Source organism: Ursus maritimus, unplaced genomic scaffold (assembly GCF_017311325.1).
Source record: "Ursus maritimus isolate PB19 unplaced genomic scaffold, ASM1731132v1 scaffold_18, whole genome shotgun sequence".
Taxonomy (NCBI): Eukaryota; Metazoa; Chordata; class Mammalia; order Carnivora; family Ursidae; genus Ursus; species Ursus maritimus.
The window spans coordinates 16,690,040-16,716,941 of NW_024424230.1; the positions used below are offsets into that span (position 1 = coordinate 16,690,040).

Below are 26,902 nucleotides of genomic sequence, written 5' to 3' on the forward strand. Positions count from 1 at the left end.
AGTCTCCATGTAACTCAGGAGTGTTTCCCTGTACCTAAAGCCAACCCAGAGAATCTTCGCTCCCCAACTGGGCAACCATCTTTATGGAGATGGGAAATCGCATATGTGGAGTTTGGCTTGGAACTGAACGGATGCCATCTTGAACTCTCTCACTGCTGACCTCACCTCCCCCCCCAGCCCATGCTCATGCCACCTGTCACTGCAGTGACCCACTGGAGCAGACCAAAGCCCCTGTCTGAGCATTTCTAGGGAGAGAGCTTGTGGGACAAGAGCAAGCCTCAGAGCCGTGCGTAGAGCTATTAGCCTCCCTCCTCCCGCAGAGGGGGCGGGCCAAGCACACAGAGGACGTCATTGCCCGAACTACAAAGGGCTGGGGGTGGCTGGGGGTGGCAGACCCCACCATTGGATCCCGTGAGACACAACTCCCCTAAACTGCTGTCAGACGTGCCGTTCCCTGTTATCATCCCACAGAGCTGGATGTATGTCTGAAAGGCCGTCAGTGTCGACAGAAAGAGGCCTCTACTGATGGAAACAGGAGAAATGTTTATGTAGGAAGGGAAGGCAGGGGGGGCTGTCACTACCCCTTCCCCGTGAAGCCTGGCCAGTCCTTTCCCAGGAGCCCCGGGTAACACAAATCCCATCTCTGCTCTCTCTTCCCATAGGTGTAGGAATGAAGTTAACTGACGTTGGCATAGCAACACTGGCTAAAGGGTGAGTAGAAAAAAACCCCAGCACATATCGTTCGATTCTGAGCTTCCAAACACCTGCTGGGCACACACTGTGAAGCTGATGCGGGCAAGTCAATTTCTTGTCCTAACTACGGATGACAAATGGTCTTGGGACGAATTCAATTCACTTCTCTCACTTACATAAAATATTTATGGACTTTGTTCTCCCAGGCAAACACATTTGTTTCCTTACTTTGAAACAAACAAGAACTCTGGAAAAGCATTTCAAGATGAATTCCTACCAGGAGTGCCATGGGGGGTCAATGCCAGCATGACTGGAATTTCTTTTAATCATGAACATTCCATTTTTCTGCCTTTGATATCTTCACTATTAGAAGCTTCTTAATTTTTATTTATTTATTTATTTTTTTGCATTTGAGGGCAGGGAATTCAATTTGCATATTTTTAATGTCCTTCCCCCATCCCAAAAAGTCCTTCAGGCGGTTCCCACTCTTCCCTGGAGGTGGTTTCAGGAGCAAATGGCTAGGGAGGATCTGTGATGAGTTACTCTGGTGGGTGTGTGGCTTTGTTTTCCCAGTTCAGGGTAGGGTGTTGCTTGGTTCCGTGTGGGCTATGCCTGGACGGCACTGTAACATCTTACTGGCTTATCTCTTTTTTTTAATGTTTTTTTATTATATTATGTTAGTCACCGTACAGTACATCCCCGGTTTCTGATGTAAAGTTCGATGATTCATTAGTTGCGTATAATACCCAGCGCACCATGCAATACGTGCCCTCCTTACTACCCATCACCAGTCTACCCCATTCCCCCACCCCCCTCCCCTCTGAAGCCCTCAGTTTGTTTCTCAGAGTCCATAGTCTCTCATGCTTCATTCCCCCTTCTGATTACCCCCCCTTTCTTTATCTGTTTCTTCCCCTACCGATCTTCCTAGTTCTTATGTTCCATAGATGAGAGAAATCATATGATAATTGTCTTTCTCTGCTTGACTTATTTCACTTAGCATTATCTCCTCCAGTGCCGTCCATGTTGCAGCAAATGTTGAGAACTCGTTCTTTCTGATAGCTGAGTAATATTCCATTGTATATATGGACCACAACTTCTTAATCCAGTCATCTGTTGAAGGGCATCTCGGTTCCTTCCATGATTTAGCTATTGTGGACAATGCTGCTATGAACATTGGGGTGCATATGGCCCTTCTCTTCACTACGTCTGTATCTTTGGGGTAAATACCCAGTAGTGCAATGGCTGGGTAATAGGGTAGCTCAATTTTTAACTTTTTAAGGGACCTCCACACTGTTTTCCAGAGTGGCTGTACCAACTTGCATTCCCACCAACAATGTAGGAGGGATCCCCTTCTCCACATCCTCTCCAGCAATTGTTGTTTCTTGCCTTGTCAATTTTTGCCATTCTAACTGGCGTAAGGTGATATCTTAGTGTGGTTTTGATTTGAATTTCCCTGATGGCTAATGATTTTGAACATTTTTTCATGTGTCTGTTAGCCATTTGTATGTCATCATTGGAAAAGTGTCTGTTCATATCTTCTGCCCATTTTATGATTTGTTTATTTGTTTCTCACATATTGAGTTTGAGAAGTTCTTTGTAGATCTTGGATACCAGTTTTTTATCTGTAGCATCATTTGCAAATATATTCTCCCATTCCGTGGGCTGCCTCTTAGTTTTTTTGACTGTTTCCTTGGCTGTGCAGAAGCTTTTTACTTGATGAAGTCCCATAAGTTCATTTTATCTTTTGTTTCTCTTGCCTTTGGAGATGTGTCATGAAAAAGGTTGCTTTGGCTGATGTCGTAGAGGTTGCTGCCTATGTTCTCCTCTAGGATTTTGATGGATTCCTGTCTCACATCGAGGTCTTTCGTCCATTTGGAGTTTATCTTTGTGTATGGTGTGAGAGAGTGGTCAAGTTTCATTCTTTTGCATGTAGCTGTCCAATTTTCCCAGCACCATTTATTGAAGAGACTGTCTTTTTTCCACCGGATGTTTTTTCCTGCTTTATCAAAGATTAGTTGCCCAAAGAGCCAAGGGTCCATTTCTGGGTTCTCTATTCTGTTCCATTGGTCTATGTGTCTGTTTTTGTGCCAGTACCATGCTGTCTTTATGATCACAGCTTTGTAGTACAGCTCAAAATCCGGCATTGTGATGCCCCCAGCTTTGTTTTTCCTTTTCAACAGTTCCTTGGCAATTCGGGGCCTTTTCTGGTTCCATACAAATTTAAGGACTATTTGTTCCAGTTCTTTGAAAAATGTCATTGGTATTTTGATCGGGATAGCATTGAAAGTGTAGATTGCTCTGGGTAGCATGGACATTTTAACTATGTTAATTCTTCCGATCCATGAGCATGGAATATTTTTCCATCTTTTTGTGTCCTCCTCAATGTTTTTCAAGAGTGATTTATAGTTTCTAGAATATAGATCCTTTGCGTCTCTGGTTAAGTTAATTCCAAGGTAACGTATGGTTTTGGTGCTATTGTAAATGGGATGGATTCCCTAATTTCTCTTTCTTCGGTCTCGTTATTCGTGTCTAGAAATGCAACTGATTTCTGAGCATTGATTTTGTATCCCGCCACATTACTGAATTGCTCTATAACTTCTAATAGTTTGGGAGTGGATTCTTTTGGGTTTTCCATATAGAGCATCATGTCATCTGCGAAGAGAGACATTTTGACTTCTTCTTTGCTGATTTGGATACCTTTTATCCCTTTTTGTTGTCTGATTGCTGTTGCCAGGACTTCTAGTACTATGTTGAATAATAGTGGCGAGAGTGGGCATCCTTGTCGTGTTCCTGATCTTAAGGGAAAGGCTTTCAGCTTTTCCCCATTGAGAATGATATTTGCTGTAGGCTTTTCATAGATGGTTTTTATGAGATTGAGAAATGTACCCTCTATCCCTACACTCTGAAGGGTTTTAATCAGGAAAGGATGCTGTATTTTGTCAAATGCTTTTTCTACATCTATTGAGAGAATCATATGATTTCTGAATTTTTCTTTCTGGATAAAATCTAAGACCCTGATCGATTTGCGAATGTTGAACCACCCTTGCATCCCAGGGATGAATCCCACTTGGTCATGATGGATAATCCTTTTAATGTACTGTTGGATTCTATTAGCCAGGATCTTGTTGAGGATTTTGGCGTCCATATTCATTAGGGAAATCGGTCTGTAATTCTCCTTTTTGATGGGGTCTTTGCCTGGTTTGGGGATCAAGGTAATATTGGCCTCATAGAATGAGTTTGGTAGCTTTCCTTCTGTTTCTATTTTTTGAAATAGCTTTAGGAGAATAGGTATTATTTCTTCTTTGAATGTTTGGTAGAATTCCCCAGGAAAACAATGCGGGCCTGGAGTTTTGTTTTTTGGAATGTTGTTTATCACTGACTCAATCTCTTCATAATTAATTGGCCTGTTTAAAATATCAATTTCTTCCTGTTTCAGTCTTGGTAGTTTATAGGTTTCCAGGAAGGCCTCCATCTCTTCCAGATTGCTTAATTTATTGGCATAAAGCTGTTGATAAAAGCTTCTAATAATCCTTCCAATTTCATTGGTGTTGGTTGTTACCTCTCCCTTTTCATTCATAATTTTATTAATTTGGGTCCTTTCTCTATTCTTTTGGATAAGTCTTGCCAGTGGTCTGTCAATTTTATTGATTCTCTCAAAGAACCAGCTTCTAGTTCTGTTGATCTGCTCTACTGTACTCCTGATTTCTAATTCATTGATTTCTGCTCTAATCTTGGTCAACTGCTTCCTCGTGCGTGGATTAGGTCTGCCCCTCTGTTGCTGTTCCAGCTTTCTGAGGTGAGAATATAAAAACTGCATTTTAGATTTTTCTATTCTTTTGAGTGAGGCTTGATGGCTATGTATTTCTCCCCTTTAGATTGCCTTTGCAGTATCCCATAGGTTTTGGACCGTTGTGCTTTTCTCTCGTTTCTCCATAAATTTTTTTAAAATGATTTTTGATTTCCTGGTTTATCGCGGCATCTCTGAGCAGGGTGGTTCTTGTCTCAAGTGTTTGAGTTATTCCAAATTTTCCTGTGTTTGAGTTCCAATTTCAAAGCATTGTGTGGTCTGAGAATATGCAGGGAATAATTTCAGTCTTTTGGTATCGATTGAGACTCGTTTTGTGTCCCCAGACATGGTTTATTCTTGAGAACATTCCATGGGCATTAGATAGAATGAGTATTCTTGGTTCTGGGGTGTAGTGTTCTATATATATCTATGAGGTCCAACTCGTTGAGTATGGCATTAGCCCGTTTCTTTGTCGCTTTTTTTTTTTGCATGGGTGTCTTGTTCTTCGAGAGTGGAGTGTTGAGGCTCGCTATATTAATTATTTTTATCTATATGTCTCTTTATTCTGGTTAAGAGTTGGCTTGTGTGTCTTTGCTGCTCCCTTGTTGGGGCATACTTATATTTATAATTGTCATATCCACTTGTTTGGATACATCCTTTAAGAATAATATAAGTATCCCTTCGGATGTCTCTAACTATAGTCTTTAGTTTAAAATCAATCTGTCTGATATGAGAATTGCCAGCTTTCTTTTGAGGTCTATTGGCGTGAAAGATGGTATTCCCATTTTACTTTCAGTCTGAATGTATCTTTGGTTCAGAATGAGTCTCTTGTAGACAGCAAATGGATGGGTCATGTTTTTTTATCCAATCTGCAACCCTGTGGTGTTTTATGGGAGCATTTAGGCCATTTACATTGAGACTGATTATTGAGAGATATGATTTTAATGATGCCATGTTGCCAGTAAAGTCTTTGTTTCTGTAGATTGTGACTTTCTCTTGTGTATCACTCTTGGGCCTTTTACTTTTATAGAACCCCCTTAATATCTCCTGTAGGGCTGGTTTAGTAGTTCTGAGAATTGGTCAATGACTGGCGATTCTGGAAGGTCTTTATTTCTCCATCAATTCTGAATGACAGCCTTGCTGGATAAAGGATCCTTGGCTGCATGTTTTTCTCTGAAAGAGCTTTAAAAATGGTCCCCCAACCCTTTCTCTCATTCCAGGTCTGTGTAGAGAGGTCTGACGTAATTCTGATACCTTTGCCTTGGTACATGAGAAATTTCTTTGCCCTGGCCGCTTTCAATACTATATCCTCGGATCTAATATTTGCGAATTGCACTATGACGTGACATGGCATAGGTTTGTCGTGGTTGAGCTTGGGAGGGGTCCTCTCTGCCTCTTGGACACGAATGTTTGTTTCCCTTGCTAGATTAGGGAAGTTTTCAGCTACAATTTGTTCAAATATCTCTTCTAGGCCTCTGTTTTTCTCTACCCCCTCGGGGATGCCAATGATTCTGACATTGGAATGTTTCATTGAGTTGGTAATCTCCAGTAACCTACATTCCTGAGCGTGGATTTTTTTGAGTCCAGATTCTATTTTCGCTTTTTCTTCTACTAACCCCTCCTCCAATTTGCTGATACGTTCTTCTGCCTCATTCACCCTGGCCGTCAGAGCCTCTAGTTTTGACTGCATTTGGCTCATAGAATTTTTAATTTCTGCCAGACTCACTCTCATTTCCACCCTTAGAGATTCTATATTCTCATTAACATTTTCGTTAATACTTTTTTCAAGTCTACACATCATCTTGACCATTGTTACTCTGAATTCCATTTCTGATAATTTGGTTACATCCATATCCATTAGTTCTGTGGCAGAGGCCACAGACTCATTGTCTTTTCTTTGCTGGGGGGGACTTCTCCTTCTCGTCATTCTGATGAGGAGAGGGTGTGGGGTTGTCCAGAGCCCAAATTACTGACCGGGACCCAGGCCGTGTGCCCTTGTTTTATAGGGACCTTAGGGATATGGGCTTCTTGATTTTTCAGCCTGCCTTCTGGGGGAGGGGCCTGCCTCGCCGATACTCAGGCAACCCTGTTTGGGTAGAGTCTCCGTGTCCCCCTGCGTAGGGGATGGAAGATGGGCACTCTCTGAGCCGGTATTTCCAGGCTTTTGTTCTCTGGCGGCTTTCCCTGGCGGTTTGCTGTGCCTCTTCTGAGAGTCAGAGCAGCAGCAGCCGAATTTCAGCCTCTGTCACAGAACAGAGGGATCGCGGACTGTTCTCCACTGATGTTCTGGCCACTTTAACTCCGTTACTGTTGGTGCTGCTCAACCCTGCAGCGTCCCGGGATGTGCGCCCCACACCCGGCGTCCCAGCCCTCACTTCCAGGGCCGGCGCGTCTCTGTCCTTTGTGTTTCTAATGCCGCCAGCCACCACCGCCCGCGCCGCTCCCGGATCTCCCGGTCTCAGTCTGGATCCAGTGGCGCACGGGATTCCGGTGTTCCGCGAATGCCTGGTGGCGCGCGCACCCGGCTCACGGTCTCAGTCTGCTGTTTGCGGGGTGCCGTCCGCGGAGCCCCGCCCGGCTCCCCGTGCGCGGCTGCCGCTTCCCGGCGCCCGAACGCGTAGGCTCCCTCCCCCTTCCGTTTATCTTCCGATATCTGTGCACAGTTTCACGGCTCCCCGCTTCGTACCTCAATACTCAGCGCTGGAGATGTTCATTTGTAGAGATCCAGATGCATCTTCCTGCGTCTCAGGCTGGTTCCGTGGGTGCTCAGGCTGGTCTGGTACCTATCCAACTTGACTCAGGGGACCAGCTGAAAAAGGGGTCCCCTACTCCTCCGCCATCTTCGACTCCTAATATTTACCGGCTTATCTCTTAAACAACTGTGCCTTCTCTCTGCTTTGCTGGACCACCGTTGAGGAGAAAGCAGGCAATTTCTGGTTCTTGGTGACAATAAAGTTCTGGGTTGGAGCCACCCCTTGCTCGTGCCCGCTCCTGCTATTCCCATGTCCTAAGACTGTTAGGAGGATGAAATAGAGGGACAGATGACTTTTAGAAGGGATGGATGGCTTATGCATTATTACTGTTCAGGAATGGGGAAGCCAGTCCTTTTCTGGATGGAAAAGGAGACAACAGCCGCTGAGAAGGGTTTGTTGCTAATGGTCCCCAAGAGGGCCAGGCTTTGGGGTCCACACAGTAGAGCACCAAGAGGCAGAGGGAGTGTGGGGAGAAACATGAACAACAACTTTGACTTGGTTTTCAAGGGAAGGAATGGGTGAGGCAGGGAAAGCAAGCTTGGGATTGGCTAGCGTGAAAAATGTCAGCAGGCTCTGGGGTGGGGGGGGGCGTCTGAGTCTGACCCTGGTGCCTGAGGGCAGCTGTGAGACCCCAGGAGAGAGGTGGTGGGAATGGGCTTCAGATGGGCTAGTTTGCATGTGAAAGGTATTCTAGAAGGCCAGTCATCTACTATCTCTAGGAACTGGCTAACGCCGGGAAGGGCATGCCGTCTCTCCAGGGTGAGCAAGACCCCAGATGTCAAAACTTCAGAAACAGAGAAAACAGAATGGCCTGATTAATAGAGCTTCCTCTCCTCTGGCTGCTAAGGACTTATCCCTGAGAGCTTTCTGGCTATTTCCACCCATCAGCATCAGCAGTGCTTCGAGGAGTAAACCCATCTCCAACCTTAGTGAAGGGCAGAGAAAAGCAGAGGGATGGGGGAAAAGTGGAAAAGGAACTTTTTAACCTCCAGATCATTGACTCTGATTCACAAAGTTCTCACTGACTGCACAGAGCTTCTGGTCTGGGTTTAGAACTAAGATGCAGTTTGGAGATTTTCCTTCTCAAAAGTGGCTCAGGGTAATACAGTTTTGCGTGGGGATTTTCTTCGTGCTGCATCCCCAGTGCCGACCAGAGCCCTAAACGTCAGATGAGTCCAGAAACTTAGTTGTGGCCTTGGCCATGTGAGGAGAGCATGGCAGGAGGGGTATGACATATGACACGGTGGGGAGAACAGGGGTTTTAGAGAGAGTCTTGGGTTCAAATCTTGCTCATGCCATTTACTTGCGACTCTCCCAATGGCGGCCTAGCTTGTGTTACTGGTGTTTGTCTGGCTCGTGGCATGGGTGACCACGCACCCTGGCGTGCGTGGGACAGTGCCACTGCGTGCCTGCAATCCTCACACCCATCGAGTTAGTCATTTGCCCTGGACAATTTTGCCCACTTAGAAAAGAAATTATATGGTGCTATTTATGAAAGGGCTTTTCTGGACCTCAAAAGCATTGCCCAAGTAAAGCGGATTCTGTGTTCTCTGTGGGACATTGCAAATTCTGCATCACGCACACCTGGTTTGAAAGTTGGGTTCTCGTCTTACCGGCTAGGTAGTCAGGTGACTTTAAAAAAATCTTTTTAAAATATTTTACTTATTTGAGAAAGAGAGAGAGAGAGAGTGTAAGTGGCAGGGAGGGGCAGAGGAGGAGGGAGACTGACAAGCAGACTCCACGCTGAGCATAGAGCCCATCATGGGGTTTGAATCCCACAACCCAAGATCATGACCTGAGCAGAAACCAAGAGTTGGAAGCCTCACTGACTGGGCCACCCAGGCGTCCCTGGTCACGTGACTTTAAGTTCTAGAAACCACTGATCCACGGGATGGGGACACAGAGGGCTGTCTTGAGGATTCCCCTTTAATCTGCATCCAGGCTAGAAGCTCAGTATATGCGTGATCAATATCGGTTTCCTTTCTCCCTCTTGCCTCAGCCCTGACGCCAGGATAGGCAAATTTCATACCATTCTATAGAACAACTTTCTGCCAAAACAAAGCAGAAACCTGCCCAAAAAGTTTCAAGAACTAAGACGAGCTTAAAAGCATGATTATTTAAGACATCTTTTAAAAGCATCTTAACAGTTTCTGGGAACTCATTGTACATTTTAGTTCTCATTTAAAAAGAAATCCAATCTCTTGGTTTTGTTCTCAGCTTTAATGTGACTTATCCGGCTTGGGACAACTGCCCAAGACCCATTAGAAGAGGTGATGGCTGGAGCCCAGTGCAAAATGTTGTCTCTAAAATGTTCCTTATGGCCTTCCCTCCCATGGAGTGGTCAGGGAGGAGATGGGAGAAAAGGGAGTTCTGAAGTGTTTGAGAGTTTTGGAAGGGATATTAGATCATCTTGTCCATTGTTTTTAAAAAACTTTTCTTAAACTTTTCCTAAGTCACAATTTTTTTCTCCCAAAGAAAGGTTTCTTAGAAACCCAGTTTTAAAAAACCGATCAGAGGGGGACCCTCGATTGGAGTGTAAGAAGTGGTTGGGAGATCTCTTCGGAGGCCCCTGGGAACCCCTCTGCTCTGGATTGAGAACCATCAACCATGTCCAGCCTTCTTCCTTCCCAAGTGAGAAGCAGGAGGTGCAGGGAAAGGGGTAGGCGGCTTGCAGGCGCGGCGCTGTACGAGGTAAGGCCCTTACGAAGTCAGGAAAAGGAGCAGACCCTCAGCGTCCGGAGCCGAGATTCAGCTGAAGAGACTCTGCAGGGAAAGCCAGAGCTGCAACATGGAGCTCAAAGGGGAGAGACCTAGAAAGGTTCTGATTCAAAGGCAGCTCCAAGACAGGCTGAAGAGAGTTCAGGTGGGAAGGATCGCAAGCCGGGGAAGAGGCTGGGGAGCACTGCAGGTGCCCGAGGGGCTCCGGAGAACAGGAGAGAGGATTGACGGCTAAGTGTCCATCATGCACTTCCTCTCTATTCTTAGCAAGCACCCCGGAGGGCTTAGTGCATCCCTGCTGGAACGAGAGGAGCCTGGGGAGTGGGCGAAATCCTAAGCAGTGTTCCATGTAGGCAGCATTACACACGGTCTTTTAACCACATTAGAAAGAACGCAAGGCATGGACGGGAGAATCACGGAGGAGGCCGATCTGACTTACTTTACTAATAATTAACAACGATAATAATAGCAAACAGGGGCGCGCCTGGCTGGCTTAGTCTGAAGAGCATGTGACTCTTGATCTTGGGTTTGTGAGTTCGGGCCCCACGTTGGATGTAGAGATTACTGAAAAAAATAAACTTAATTTAAAACAATAATAAACAATACACTCTATTGTTTAAAACAGCAAGAAAAAGATCTCCCAATTTAGGGCCCACCTTTTTCTGGCCAGCAGTGGTCAGGATCTTTGGCAGGAAGAGAAGCCATTGTGTCATTTAAAGAAAATGTTCCCTTATGTCTCAATCTGCACCGTGTATTTGGCTGCTGACATCCCAGGAAGTACAACCTGTCTTGTCCTCTTGCTCAGTGAAAGCAGAGCGTATGCGACTATTTTGAGGGAAGTTATTGACAGTCTTGTAAAATAAAATAGGAACTGTCGTTACTTATGTGTTCTGATGCAACTTTACGGTAGTAAGATTGTGAAGGCAGAAGCAGTATGTCCTATTCCTCCCGGGAGCCCGCGATAGGAAGATGTCTGGAAACGCGTCACCTGTACCTCAAGACCCATAAGCTTCCGGCAGTGGTGAGTGCGGAAACTTCAGGCTACAAAGCGTGGCAAATAGCACTGTTACCACATCTAATGACCCATTTTCTTGACAGACCCGAGACACTGACTGGACAGTTGAATATTTTTCCCGTTTGGAACGGCTTGGCCATTGAGAATTCTTTGAAGGGGAAAAGGGAAAACACCTAATTCTATAACTGGAGATTTAGAAACTTCACTTCACCAAATCAAAACCCGTGTAAACCGTGCAGGGGAGCCGACCCGCAGGTGTCCCAGTAGGTCCTGCAAACGGGGCCCCTTCCCAGCCAGGGGTTGAATTTCTGAGGAGATGGCATGATCATATTTGGCCACCAGAGGGCACCAGAGCCAATATGTTTTCCCTTTATAGGTTCAAAAAAAGGCTCATGTTATGTCACCTGATTAAAGGAAAACAAAGAAGAGGGCACTGAGCAGATTTCTTCCCAGTCAGTAAGCATCAGACCACATGGGTCTGATATGAAAGGCACCACAGGACACTCTTCAGGGTGACCGGCAGCCAGCATCTCAGATTTCTACACTTGAAAGAAAGAAGAAGCCGTGAGATGCATGGCAATGTCCAGTGTCCCTGACATGGAAACCAAATCCAGGAGACCCTGGACGGAATGACAAATGGCTTGTTCCCTGCAGAAGGGCAAACATGAGGTGATAGGGACCCAACTGTCAAGGCAGGAGCCTGGTAAGGACAATTGCCCCGAGAAAGCAGGGTCTGCTCGAGTCAGTGTGTGTCCAGCTCTCGTCTTACGAGCCCTGAAAAAAGAGGCAAGATGAAAACAGACTCCCACATTTAGTCAAGCTGAGCTCCAGGAAAAAGGCTCCGCCCTCACTACCAAGACTACCTTGGAGCCTCGTGTGCCCACAGGCAGTCTCAAGTCTGAGACCCCCCTGTGCCTGGAGAGAAAGGGCAACACAAGCTGGGGAATGCAAAGAAAAAGGATTTGTATTCAAGATACGCAGCCCTGTGATAGGCTTGTATGCGTGTGTGTATGTGTGTGCACGTGTGTGTGTGTGTGTGTGTGTGTGTGTGTGTGTGGTAACTCCAGGCAGACCATTAATGCATGAATCCTCCAGGAGGGTAGGAAACAAAGCGACCTGGGGACAGAATTTCCTGACATCCCATAAGTGCTTCTCACAGAAGGGCTGTGTCCCCATAGAAGCCACGCATTCCAGCTGACTTGCCAACACAGGTTTCGGAGGACAGTCTTTCAGGTCTAAGGGACCTGAGAAAGGCACCTTAACCCCTAACTCTCCGCTTGCCCCCACGGCCCCCACTGTCATCCCTGGAAGGCAGCCTGCATCCTGTTTTAATCTGATCAAGCCATTACGCCGTAGAGCGTGTTGGCCAGTGGCTGGCTTATTTGGCCAGTCTTGGCCATCAAGGAGGCCTGGAGGCCCATGAAGGGAACATGTACCTTTTTCACAATTTTGGCCAGCTTGGAGTTACCAGCAATGTTCTCAGGGTGTGTTCAGAGTCTCCTGGATCCAAGAGCCAGCAAGGACATACCCGCGCCACAGAGCGGGACTAGCATGGCAGTCTCCTGGTCTTTGCCCTAAAGTCTTGCAAAGGACGGTTTGTTGAAATTAGTAAAGTTGGAGCTGTGGGGTTCTCCCCCTTCCTCGGCACTACCCCCCAGGCCGGCCATCCCCAGGAGTGGAGGGACCTGCAGCCAGGCTCCTTGTCATTCGTCATCCAGCCTCAGAGGCAAGTCTGAACAGAAGGAACACCTGGAGAAGTTGATGGGTTTGATATGGGCCCCTGCAGGACAGCCTGGAAGACTGGAGGAAGGAAATAGAAGATGAAGAACTGAAGGCCAAGAGGGTCAGGGCTCCCATGAGCCTGACAGCATAGGGCTGGATGAAGACCAGACTGTCCAGAAAGAAGTTCTCAGTGCCTCCGGGAAGGTCCGAGGAAAGTGTGCTGGAGCCAGGTTATGGACGGAAGGGGGAACATGCCAGAAAGATGCCACGGACTCTTTCGACAGAAGAGAGGAGAATGTCTAGAAGGTACCTAGAAAAAGGAGTGGGGTGTGTGTGTCCCATAAAGAACGAGGGGCTTACTGCGGAGTGAGTTTCCAGAGGAGCGGAACCCTCCCTGAGGACTCAGGGCTTGTCACATGAAGAAGGCGCCTCAGTCAGCACTGCCCATCCTGAGCCCATTGAAAATGTGGCGCCCACCCTCCTTCCCACCCCCTGCTAGGATCGTGGAACCTTAATGGGAACGCTGGTGTCCTTTCGTCTTAACCGCCCAGCCCTATACCCTAAAAGGGCTCCTTCCTTTGCAGCTAGAATCTGGGGTCAGGGGGAGCTTTGGGGATCACAGCTCTGGGGCTGAGGACAGTGGATGACTCGCCAACGGCCTATTTGAGAGCTGTCTGGTCTCCAGGATCCCCTCCTTGGCCCGTTGTGTCCTGACTTGAGTTCGAGCTTCAGATATTAAGGATAGGACTGTGTGCTTTGGCATATCTGGGGGGATGGGACTTATGGTCACAAGAACGGGGACCATCGTAGATGCTTGGCTCTCCCTCACTTCCCCAGGGCCTCCCTCCTGCTCTCGCTTCCTCAGGGCTCACGGCACAGAGCCCCTCCTGGTTTGTGGGGGTTTCTTCAGCAGCAAGACAGCAGAAACCATGCAAGGATGCAGGGCTTCTGGAACGCCCTTGCCCAGCAGAACCAGAGAACCAGACTCGTGGGCTGCTTTTGCCCTCCTCTCTTTATGATTCTGCTTTTTTCCAGCCTGGCGAATATCAGGGAAGAAAGTGCCAGGGCCGGTTTCCATGGAGGCTCTCCAGGCTATTGCTTAAGCAAGGGCCTGAGGGAGTGGCTGAGAGGAGGCGTGAGGGCAGAGAGTGGGCAGGCTGGGGGAAGAAGCTGGGGTGGCTTCTCAGGGCCCTGGAGCCACCTGAGCAGCTGTGTGACCACGATCTGACTCCCGCTGGGGGTGGTGCGGGAGACTGCCCAACATGGTGGGCAGCAAGGACAAGCCCCCAGAGGCTACAGCCATAGTCTGGGTGAGGTGGTGGTGGCCGGACCAGGGTCCCATGGTGCTTGTGGGGGTGGGATGCGAAGGGAGGAAGGGCCCTCATAGACAACTTCAGAGCACAACATCGATAGAAAACACAGATGTGGTTACATGACAGCATCCCCACCCCAAAGAGCTCGATGACTCTGACAGAGGCATTTTTCCAAAGCGATTGTGTGAAAACAAGATTCCTGTTGTCAAATAATCTTGGGAAACCCTGGGTTGAAGAAGCGTAGGTGGTGTCTTTACTGTGAGACTTCATATGGTGTTTCAAGAGCCAGCGGGTGATTTCGAGGCCCACGGGCGCAGGGAGAGAGATTATAGAGCATTAATTGCCGTACTTACACCACACGGTAATTTTTATTTCAAAGCATCTTGTGGGACTATTGCTGCTTGGAACGTATTTCGGGAAATGCCGACCCGCAGGAACAATTATGTAGCACGGCTCCTGAAGCCTTCCACAAAGGTCCTCTGGCCTCATCCCTCCTCAGAACACGTGCTCTTGCTCTGAACGTCCTCTGAACCTTTGCCCATGCTGTTCCCCCTGCCAGATAAACCCCAAGCCCTCCTTCCTGTGTGAATCCTCCTCAGGACCCACCGCACGGCGGGAAAAGCCCCGTCACTCAGGTTCCTGTGGCTGCTTCCCACAGCAAAGGGTAATGATTTGTTTGTGTATCTGTCTTCCCTATGAGACGGCCAGCTTCTGGGAAAGGACCACGCACCTTACGAATCCTTTTTAACCCCCCGTCATGTCTGCTGTCTAGCTGGTGACTAATGCAAGGACAGGTGAAGAAATGGAGGGTATTGACGGAACTGCAGGAATTACCAGATGGTTCCAGAGTGGGGGGCTGCCCCTGGTCCCTCCTTTTTTAGCAATCTGTTCTATCTGTTCATAAATCCAGCCCTAGCTTCATTGTACACGCACAGCCCCCAAAACTAGAGGTTTGTTTCAACTCCTCACCCCCATCCTCAACCTGAATTCTGGGTCCTTGTCATCATTCCCTATAAATTAAAAGTTTCTTCAGAAAGGATAGCAAACTAAAACTTCTGCTATAAAAAGCCTCTGGCTTGCTTCTGAAAGGATCACCCGAAGTATGGGAATCCCTGTTGCTTTTTCTTTAACAGGTCCCTTATTAAGCCAGACCAAAACCTTAATTTGTTCAGCGTAGCCAGATCTGGAAGTTTCTGCCGCTTGGCTCCACCCGCTTCCCCTCTCCAGGTGTGTTTGGAGGTAATCCATGGCACAGGGAAGCCGTGATGAGGAGAGAGAGAGAGAGACAGATAGAGTGAGAGAGAGAGAGAGAAGCCGGCCATGCCGTCAGCTGGCGATTTTTGTATGAGTCTGATTATCAAGATGAGAGAAAAGAGGACTCGTTTTTCGGCAAGAAATCAGCCTAGCAGGGCTGCCAACACGTAGTGAGTACTGAAGAAACCTGTGCTGAGTCGGGACAGGGTTGTGGAAATAGAGAGCTTCCTGGGATGTCGCATGACACAACTTCCATGAGCAAACCGTACGCCTGTGTTCCAACAGAAGGGTGTCCCCAAGGTCCGGTAGGGATGACCTGACGTCATCACACCCTAGCTCATCTCCTGGCTCCTCCTAGACCAGTGGCATCAGCCTCCCCCCGGAGCTCCCTAGAAATACAGGATCCCAGACCCCACTCCGGACCTACTGAGCCCAAACCAACATTTTAACAAGATCCCTGGGTAAGTTGTATGCACCGCTCCCATCCGAGGGGAGGGTATTTATTTATTTATTTATTTATTTTAAATATTTTATTTATTTGACAGAGAGAGAGACAGCCAGCGAGAGAGGGAACACAGCAGGGGAGTGGGAGAAGAAGAAGCAGGCTCCCAGTGGAGGAGCCCGATGTGGGGCTCGATCCCAGAACACTGGGATCACGCCCTGAGCTGAAGGCAGACGCTTAATGACTGAGCCACCCAGGCGCCCCCGAGGGGAGGGTATTTAAGCAAAGACCCCACTGAGTGGATGTTCGCTGGAATGACTGTATGGTTCTAGAGGTCATGAGGGAGGACGGACAGATTAACATAAAGTGATGGGCTAGAAAATTATACTAATTTGAGGTTAAGGATAAAAAGATCCAGTTAGTAAAATTCCACAGAGCTAAGCTTTCTAAAAAGGGAAATGTGTGAAAAAGTTCTGCAAGGTTTTATTCCGTTCTATTAGAGTCCTGGGGCCGCCATAAACAATGACCATAACCTAGTGGCTTAAACAGCAGAAATATACTCTCTGGCGCTCTGGAGGCCGGAAGTCCCACACGCAGGTAGGTGTCAGCGCAGGTTCTTTCTGGAGCTTGTGAGGGTGGGTGTATCCCACGCCTCTCTCCTGGCTTCCCAAGGTGGCTGTCAATCCTCGGCCTTCCCGGGCTTGTACATGTCCCGCTCCAGGTTCTGCCTCTGTCATCACGTGGTATTTCTCCCTGTGCGTCTGTATCTTTTCTCCGCTTCTTGCACAGACACCAGAAATATTGAGTTAAGGGCCCACTGTACTCCAGTGTGACCTCATTTTAATTACAATTATAATAACTATTTCTAAACACGGCCATGTTCTGAGGTTCCAGGAAGGATATGCCTCTTGGAGGGAACCCTGTTCAGCCTAGTACACCCATCTAACAAGAACAACAGAGGTGAGTGGAGCGGGGATCATGCTGGAGAGATGTCCGGGTACTTGAGATTCATGGTCTCCTCTGCTCCTGCTGGTGGCAGATGGCACATGGGGCTGGCAAGGGGGACCAGAGACAGGAGAACCTGTAGTCCCCATTGCCTGGTGGTATAGGAGAGCTTTGTGTCCTTTGAAACACTCTGGGTTAATTGATCTGGGAGCACAAAGGATGTTGCCCTGTTTTCTTTCAAGGCATCAGCCACGGCTGTGAGCTTGAGAGAATTGGCAATCATGGCAGCGGCCCAGCTCCCCGGACTGAGACCGAAACCAAACTGAGACCTGAGATAGGCAAGGGATGGAAGGTCATTATTGTGTGACATGCCAAGTTGAAGGTCCAAAATCAGACCCAGAGAGAAAGAGAAGTTCAGAAATGTGATCTGGAGACCCTCTGGGCCAAGCTGAGGCCGCCCTGAGGATGGGGCTGGTGTCCGTTTATTTCCTTGGCCTTTACTGAAAAGCCCCCCCCCCAACAGGCATGTTGGGAATCAGGTGGTGGTGTAGGAGAGATGACAGCCTGTGCAGAGACGTGAAGCATTCCCTGAATTCTGAGAAGTGTATGTAGTTCTCTTAAAGATACAGGGAAGATGTTGGCGATCTCTCCTCGTGGTGAGGACAGGGTCAGGGAGGGCTCCACAGAAATGCACTTGAGCTGGGGGGCTAAGAAAGGGGCTCCTAGACCACGCAAAGCAGCCTTCCGTCTAGGGCCTCACCAGGCCCATGGCCATCTATAGTAAAAACCGGCCTCAGTCCCTGCTGCCCTACTCTGGCTTTCCGTGATGCCTCTAAAGAGAGGGATGTAAAGGAAAAGAAGGGGCCAGATTTCTGGGAAGAGATCTGGGCTCCCAGGGGAGAGTCAGGAGGGCAGACCTTGCTGGGCTGCCTAGAAGTCCTGTTCCTTTGCCCACGCTCAGCCTTTCCTATTCCAGAGCGTGGGGACTGTTACAGAAGGGCTCCCTGGCGGCCAGACGGTGCTTAAGAAGCGACTCTCACATTCTCTGGGAGGCCCCCGTATGAATTAGTGATTTTTCTCTGCAGAGACTAGATGTTGTCTGAATGTTTAAAAGGCTCAAGGCAGCCTGAGACAGGTGACCGTGACTTGTTTCCAGACAGGGAGGCTGCCCCTGCCCATGACCTTTCTAGTTTGTGTGAGGAGCGAGGCCTCCCTCCAGCAGAAGGATGGGGTCGGGCTATTCATCACGTCTGACAAGCACACGGGCCCAGGTGGCCTCGCGTCCTGCCCCCATCCTGCTGGGGAGCGCTCAGACACCAGATGGATGCAGTGGGGCTGACATTCAGCCTTTCTCGCGGTGCCCTGCAGAAGATAAGAGATGTACGGATGACGTGGTGGGCAGTGGAATTTCCTCTCCCCTGCTGGATTCAACTCCTGTCTCCCGCTGACTCTTCCCTCAATGAGGGAGCCCGGAACTGAGTCATTTTTCACAAGCAAATGGACTGTGGGCTCCTGGGAGCAGAGCGTTCCCTCGCGGGGAGGAGGGAGAGGAGGGGAGCAGGCTGGATTTGTAACAAACTTGTCAAGATAGACAAGCCTGATGCTCTGGCCCCAGGGGTGAAAGGAACCTTTTACTCCTTCGACAGCTTCAAACCCAGCTTGGATTTCATAGGGAAAAGCACACAGTCCTGGTCCCCATTCATTCCAGGTTCGTTCACCTTTGTGGTTTCTACCAGCAAACGAAAGAGTCCAGATTTCTTGTTTGGCCTACTAATCAGACTTGGCCAGAGCTCTCCCCCACCCAGCGGGGCCAGTTTTGTGGACATGCTGTGTGGTCCGGCGGGACCCGCACTCATAAGTCTTCATAATTTTTGAACATGGAGCCCATGGTTTCATTTTGTACAGGGCCCTACAAATTATGCCGACCGTTCTGTATGCCAGGCTCACCCCTGCACCCCCATTCACCTCCCTCACCCTTCAGTCTCGGCTTCGACCTCCCTTCCACAAGATGGAATGTTATAATATTGATCATTAACTCGGCCAACATTAATTGAAATCTGTACAGCATGTCATGCACTGAGCGAGGTGGTCTGTGTGGATTTTCTCATTTCATCCTCTCAACAACCCGTCAAACAGCTTTCTTGATGGGTGGAGACATTGGGGGCCTGGGGCTTGTCCCCTCAAGGAGGACACTGACCTTCTGTGATTGGGATGTGAAAAAACAGTCATTTAAGTTTGAGTACTAAATGTCCCAACCCAAAGGAACAACCCCTGAGATTACTCCGAGGCAGGTCAGCATGGTCCTTTCTAAAGCCCGCCAGCGACTGAGATCCCATATTCTTCTCCTGCTGGGAAGCAGAGTTGGGGTGGGGGGCGTGACACAGGACAGAGTTCTTCTCTAGAAGGAAGACGGAGAGGACTGCATCCGAATCTTGGCTCTTGTACCAACTTGCTTTGTTTTCTTGGCTGGTGCCAGAAATTCTGGGCCTAAATTCTCTTAACTATAAATTGAAAGGTTGAAACGAAATAATTTCTTGCAGCCCCAGAGCTGTAGAATTTTTTATTCAGAACCTCTGGGTGGGCTGGGGTGGCTTTCAGACCACCAGGAGATCTAATTTTTATCAAGATGGTCCAGCTCTAGTCACTATGACTAAAAGAAAAAGAGCAGTAACATGCTGTTTTATTGGAACCAGAAGCATCTAGAACACCTGTGTTATCACAGGCCTTGGGTCTGTGCTGTGCATGCTAGCGGGTCCTTGCCTTTACTCACTCCCACAGGGTTTGGTTCTTCTGCCAATAGCAACGGCGGGCATTTGGCCCTTCTTGCCTACGGCAGGAATCAGTATATTTTCCATGTACCATTAGTCTCCCCTGTTAAAACGGGTGAAGTGTCCTGTTTCTAAAAAGTTTGTGTCCTTCTACCCAAACGCACAGGTACAAAGGATTTAAAGGCAACTGCTCTATGACCTTCATCGATCAGTTCAAAGCACTACACCAGTGTAACAAGTACTGTAAAATGCTGGGGCTGAAATCACTTCAAAACAGCAGCCAGAAACAGAAGAAGCCAAGTGCCAGTAAAAGCAAAGCTCAGCCCACGTCCACCACCGGCAAGAAGACGGCGCCCGGGACCCCGGCAGAAAGGACGACCTCGCACCCCCTGTGAACGAAGGGCCAGCAGCCGGCAGCACGCAGTCCTGTGGGCGGAAATCCGCAAACCCTCGAGAGAGAACGTGTAGCCTGCGTCACACGCTGCGGTGTGACAGCCCTATTTCCGGCCGCCCCTGCGCCACCCCTGCTTCCAAACCCATCACCTGCTGGCCTCCCTGAAATGACTTCGGGGCAGGATTTGTGACCAGACGTATGGCGAGACGGAATCGGCGGTCGCTCCCGAGAGACAGTCCATCCTTGTGCCCGCTGTTAGCATGTTTAGCGACTTCATGTCATTTGTCTGTGTGTGTTTGCACGTGGCTGTGTTGTCAAGGACTTGGTGCTGAGCAGGGTCTGTGCACAGCCCACACCCTCCCCCACCCTTCCTGACCTGGGGATTTCTAGATGCATCCAGCTGCTGTAGACACGGAAAACCTGAATTCCCCCAGTGGGTGGAGTCGTGACACTAGTGTTGACTGGGCTGCTGTTGACAGAGGCGGCTTCTAACACACAAGGCCATTTCCTTCATTCTTCACGCATCCGGCTATAATTCTCTGTTTAATTAAATTCATATTTAAACAAAGAGGGTGAGATGCATAGATTGGCCAGACCCTTGCCCTTTAGAATCTGCGCCGTGTTTCCCCTCCCCCCAGGACTAGTAATTTGGTGAGCTCCTCGTCAGTTTACTGGAGCACGACGTAGACGGGTCTGTGTTTTCTCCCCATTCCCACATCCCAGCGAAGGTTCCATCATGGCTCCGCTCTGTAAAGCCAGGGCCGACCCCGCCGGAGGACAAGCGGAGATGGCCCAGGGCCTGGCTGGGGCACCCCAGCTCCCGGGGACCCCGTCCCCTCCCCACAGCCCGCAGGGTCTCCTGGCCGGCCAGTGGGGGGTCCCGCCTGGCTGAAGGGCAGAATGGTTTTCACGCTCATGCCAGGCAAGAAGAAATGACAGAAGGACAGCTCGGGGATGGTTTCCTGCACCCCAAACTGGGAGTGAATGTCTGCCCGCCCCACTAGCTTGTTGTGGTGGTTGTCAAATTAACAGACTACTAGTTTTGAGAGCAGTTTGGGGCTTACAGGAAAATGAGTGGAAAGGACAGAGGGTCCCCATAGGCTCCTCACCCCCCACTCTTTTGTTTACTCTTATTACTGTCATCGTGCATCCATGCGACACGTTTATCACACTCGAGGAGCAAATGTTGTACATTGTGATTCATTAGAGTCCATAGTTTACATTAGGGTTCAGTCTCCCAGCTGTGCCTTCCCTGGGTTCCACACACATGAGTCCACCATGACAGTGTCATACACAGTGGTTTCGCTGCCCTACTGCTCCCCTGTGCCCCCAACTCATCTTTCCTTCCCCACTCCCAGCCCACCCAACTCCTGGTAGCCACTGGTCTTTGACTGTCTCTGCAGTTCTGCATTTTCCAGAATGCTCTATACAGTAGTTGGAATCCCACAGCAGGCAGATGGTTTTTGAAGATGATTTTAACTACTCCCTGACCTCATGTTAGGTCACCTCGGAGAGTGTGATCAACGCTTTTCAAGTCGAAAGTGCACATGGGTCACGGAATCTGGTGAAAATTCAGGTTCTCACTGAGATTCTGCATTTCCAGCACATTCCCAGGGGCTCTCCGTGCTGGCCAGTGACCACACATAGGGTGTCTACGCCAGAGGGCCCCGGAATGTTGAGGGGAGCGGCTAGACCTCCTAGAATTCAAATAACAGTCCCCCAGAGGAGCACCAGCTACTTCTCAGTGTGGCCATGTGAAACCACAGAAGACACCTGCTCGAGGCCATGCGGGCACCCCAGTGGGTCCGTGCGGCCTCCCTCGAGGGGCAGCGGGCCTCCACAGAGGACGCCTGGCTTCTGCTCTAAAATACTGTTCTCTTTGGGCACCAGCTTTGGATAAAAAAAGAACATACATGGGATTTTTGTTTTGAAAAGGAATTTGGGGAAAACCCTTCAGCCAGTCACATCTCATCTTTTCAGAAAATCTGCCATCTCCAGCCATCCTTCTGAAGTGATTCCCTAGCTACTGATCATAAAATGCTCATTTTTCTATGAGACAGCCTGCAGCCTGCTTTCCCCATGGAGATCCTACAGATGTATGTAGCCATGGAGTTCTAGAAAGTTCCACAATAGCAAAAAGGCACAGGGCGTATTTTGATCAGAATACACACACACACACACACACACACACACACACACACACCTACACGAGTGTGGGTGTGACCAGAGCCCTCTCAACAGACCAGGGTACTTTCTTTAGTCATAATTTATAATTATCAACATAATATCAACACAAGTAATAAAAAATAAAAAATTATAGAAAGGTACAAAATGAAAAGTCAAAGTCACCCTGTAGCCCTTGTCCCCTCTGGCTGGCTTTCAAGTTTGATTTGGGGAGACGGTCGAAGGGAAAGGATTTTCTACGCCCAGATTTTGCATTTAACGGCCAGCCCACAGGATCGCTCTCTCTTGGATGCAGCTGTCCTTGCCTCCTTTCGCGGATGCTTAGATTTTTATTTTTCCAAAATGCCCTTATTGTTGATTGTCATCTGACCTCATCAGTCTGAAAACACTGGGAAGACCAGGGACGGAAGGGGTGCCCACAGTGGGATTTGTCCCAGCGGGGGCTCCTATGGATGGCCTCTGTGGGGCTGTGTGGCCATCTGTCCACCACCCAAACCCTGACGTTCTGTTCTGAGATGACAGATTGTTTTCCTTGCACGAATAAGGTGAGTGTGCAGTGGGCTCCCTTACACCAAAGATAGCGTTCTGGGGTCTGAGAAATGCCCACAGTGGTTGCCAGTGTTTTAGCTCAGTTTCGAACCCGTTCAGTTCCCATTGATTTTCCTGTTTGTCTTCTGTTTGTCTTCTAGGCGGGCAGTGTTAGGTCCATAGACCGAGGCCCTGAGCTGGGCCTAGTGGGTCCAGCTGGGCATTTCGTATCCGAGGCACCTGGGGTGGCCACATACATTAAGTGTCTCAGTTTCCTAAAGGGCTCCACCGTGGCGCTCTGTGACAGGCAAATGACAAAAATAAATGAATGTCTCATTAAAATGGGCTTGTGTTTGCAACAGCAGGTTTCGCACTAATGAGAACGGCGGAGAGCTGATGCCTTCTTGCCAATGGGCATCAGTTCTGGAGTGGTCTCGTTTCGGATGTGCAGACGGCTGGCTTGTGCTAATATTTCACGGTATCTTCTGGCACTGGCACCTCCCCAGCCACGCTTCCGAGAAGCCCCATACGAGTGAAGGGTTTCGATAGATTCATATTAAAAAGAATGCCAAAAGAAGCCCCAATTATTTTCTAATTACCAAGTACTCTCTTGTCTAAATATCCCTACTGTTTTGCATGTGTGTTGGGCATGTGTGCGGCTGGAGGCAGATGGGAGGAGCCGTCCGCACCGCCTCGGCCTGCTGGCCGCCTGGCCGTCCCGCTCCGCTGGGCCATGTGTGCGAAAGTGAGCAGATTGGCATTTCCCTCCCACTTGGATCTGCAGATGCCGCTTGGGCTGAAATAGTTTTAAAAAAAAAAAGAAAATCGAAGAGACACCAAGCCTCCTCTGCCTCCCAGCACAGGGTATGCCTTCCAGCTCTTCGCTGTACAGGTTTGAAATCCTTTGGGAGCCTCGCTGCCCCAAAACCGTTTTGCGAAAGCCTCCAGCACGGCGGACGGCACGTCTGGCTGCGTGGTCCCGTGAGCACACTGACACGCATACACCGCAGCACCAGATCGAGACTTTTTAAAATTCTGCTTTTCACGAGAGGCTCAGATGGTTCCAGATAGAAATCATCTCAGAGGCTTTCTTCCTTTCTTTCTTTCTTTCTTTCTTTCTTTCTTTCTTTCTTTCTTTCTTTCTTTCCTCTTTCTTTCTTTCTTTCTTTCTTTCTTTCTTTCTTTCTTTCTTTCTTTCTTTCTTTTTAAAGATTTATTTATTACGGAGAGAGAGAGAGAGAGCATGAGCAGGAGGGGCGGAGGGGGAGAGAGAATCTCAGGCAGACTCCACGCTGAGCACAGAGCCCAACGCCAGCCTCCATCGCACGACCCTGAGATCACGACCTGAGCCGAAACCAAGAGTCACTCAACCAACTTCGCCACCCAGATGCCCTCAGAGGCTTTTCTTCCCCCCAAAACCACATGTTCTTGATCAGATTTGACCCAGAAAAGCCATCTGCCTGCTTCTATTTTAGGGAAGGAAGTTTCCATCTTAGTATCAGAAGCAGTTCTAATGATCTCACCTCCGTCTTGCCCTCCATCCCCTCACTTGCTCTTTTCTCTGTCTACATCCGGGAGGAACAAGGAGACAGTGGTCTGTCTGATGTCTGCGTCAGTCTCCTGGGGCTGCCAGGACAGGGGCCCACAGACTGGCTGGGAGTCTCTTGTCTCCTGGTTCTGGAGTCCTGAGTCCTAATCACAGCGTTGGCAGGGCCACGATCCCGACGGGCACCTGGGGAAGGTTCTGCTCCCGGCCTCTCTCCTGGCTTTACCCGTGGCTGCGGGACTCCGGTCTTCACGTGGCGCTCTCCCCACGTGCATGTCTGTGTCCAAATTTCTCCCTTTCATAAGGACAGCAGTCGTGTTGGAGGAGGGCCCACCGTGATGACCTCATTTCAACTCGATTCAGACCCTATCTCCAAATAAGGTCACATTCTGAGGTCTCATGATTTAGGACTTGAACGTATGAGGTTTTGGGGAGACAATTCAATCCATACAACGCCCCTGGCTTTCGCACCCACATCGCGGGCAGTTTGCTCAGACTAGGAGGCCAGGCCGGAGGAAATCAACGTGGTGCGTGCACGGCCCCCTCAGGGCCTCCCCTGACACCGGCCCACAGGAAGTGTCCCTGTGCTCGAATCCATCCACACCTCCAGCCCTCATCATTCCCAGAGAAAGATCTTCATTGGCTGCCTCAGTTTCCTCTCCTAGAGTCTTAGAGAAATCTCTCCCCTTCTCAAAAGCTGGAGAAGTAGCCACAACTGCCACTGAATCCCAGGGCCCAGGGCCTTCCCCTCACCCCGGCCCTCCCGTGGCATGACCCCACATCCTAACTGAGCAAGCCATCCTCGGTGCCCCCTCGCTGCTCACGGATTTTACACCATGCCCCACCTTGCAGTTTTCATTCCCAGCCCTTCTAGATGTCCCTGTGCCCACACACCGGCTTCTGAAACAGAGCGGTTGACTCATTCATTTTGTTCAGTGTGGATGTCCCCCACCACACTGTTAAGCTGTATGAAGACAGAGAGCTTCATCTCCTTGCTTTACTGGTGGATCCCGAACGCCCTGGGGTGCCTGGAACATAGTAGAGGCTTAATAAATACTTGTTAAATCAATCCTCATGTCCCTTTAACGCCCAGATGTTCGCAGGGGATACTGTCTTCAGACCATGGTTTGGGCTTGTAGCTGCTTTCTGGTTTCTCTCTGTGTATCAGATATACTTCCAAACACTTCATTCTTTTTGTTCATTTCAGCAAATCAGAGGATGAGGATTAGAGAAAACCCTCTTCTCCCCTCTCCTATTTAAGAACGCGCTAACTCCCCTGCCCACCCTCCTCCACCTGGCAGTGCTCTGAAGCCCCCTCCCCCTCATCCTTCACGCCCCCCCCCACCCCAGCTCCAGCTGATCCTTCCCACCGGAAGCTCACGGGTCCCCCACTTCCGGCCTCCCGGGTCCGCTGACAGCCTCTTCCAGCCTTTGTTCTCCCACTACCCTTTTTTGGTGGGTCTGTAAGTAACCCGCAACACCCCATTCTTAATCCCATCTCCCGTTCACCGGTGGATTCCAGAACTCCCGGGGAGTCGGGGGCAAGAAGAGGTGGAATTAATCTGGGCGAGGGGGGCCCCTCCGTGCACCATCCCAGGGGCTGCAGCTCTTCCAGGAGAATCGGGAACGTGACCCCTCGCACTGTGCCGCAGGCTGGCTGTGAACTCAGAACCGGCGCGCCCAAGCAGACCTCTACACCTTCCAGTGCGAGATTAGCCGCTCCCTGAACTCCAGGCCCAACTCTCCAATAGCATACTCAACATCTGCATCTGAATTTCCAGCTGGAGGACCAACCCTCGTCCGTCCAACACCTAACACTTGGCTTGCTCCCACATCTGCTGCTCCCAGTCTCCTCCAGCTCAGAGGATGGCAGCTCCACCCCTCCTGCTGGTCAGGCCCGGGGCCTGGCAGTAATTTTTGTCTCCTCTCTGCCTCATACACCGCATCTCATCCACCACCAAATGCCCTTCTTTCCCTTTAAGTGTATCCAGTACGGCCTCAATCCCTATCTCCCTGGCCCAAGGCCGCATCATGGCCCATCTGGCCTTCTGCAGTGGCCTCCTAACCCGTGTCCTTGATTCTGTCCTTGCACCCACTTCCGGCTACCCCCAGCAGAGCAGCCAGAGTGATCCCATTCAAACTGATACCCTAAGATGCTGTCTTCTTAGGACCCACTACCACTCCCACAGCTTCCCATCTCCTTCAGAGGAAAGGTCCAGTTCATTACAGAGGCCAACGAGACCCCGCAGGATCCCCCAAATACCTGTTTGGCTTCATCTCACCACTTTGTTTACTCAAGTCCAGCAACCCTCAGGCCATTTGCACTTGCTGTCCCCTCTGTGGAATGCTCCAGATATCCACCACCTTCTTTAGGTCTTTGCTCAAAAGTCACCTTCTTAGTGAGTCCTTCCCTGACCACCTGAGTTTAAATCGCTCCCCCTCCCTGATTCCATTATCCCCCTCCAGGGCTTTATTTCTATAGCCTTTATTGCCATGTGACATAATCTACGTTATACTTGTGTTAAACTTGTCTGTCTCCCTTGCACCAGGATATACATTTCCAGAGGGCAGGATTTTTTTTTTTCTGGGTTATTCATTGCTGCATCCCAGTACCTATAGGGTGCCTGGCACATAGGAGAGCCTGTGATAAACATTTGTTCACAGCATATCTCTGACCCATCCGTGCTGGTGTTCTCCTCTGCCACAGAGGCAGGGCACCCTCACTTATCTCAATTCGATATGACCAAACACTCTAGCATCCCTTGATACCTTGACATGAGATCGTCAGAACTAAAACACTTCCAAAGCAAGAAGGCCACACGATGAGCAGAAAAGCACCT

At 49.3% G+C, this 26,902-nt stretch overlaps 1 protein-coding gene across 1 annotated transcript in view; it reads left to right on the plus strand.

The window, feature by feature from the left end:
• ALPK2 (alpha kinase 2) overlaps positions 1-20,372 on the plus strand; it is a 110,507-nt gene extending 90,135 nt beyond the window's left edge. The window contains exons 12-13 of the mRNA XM_040632476.1: positions 663-711; positions 19,577-20,372. Coding sequence (XP_040488410.1) covers positions 663-711; positions 19,577-19,805 — 278 coding nt within the window. The 3' untranslated portion in view covers positions 19,806-20,372. The remainder of the gene's footprint in view (positions 1-662; positions 712-19,576) is intronic.
• Positions 20,373-26,902: the final 6,530 nt, after the last annotated feature.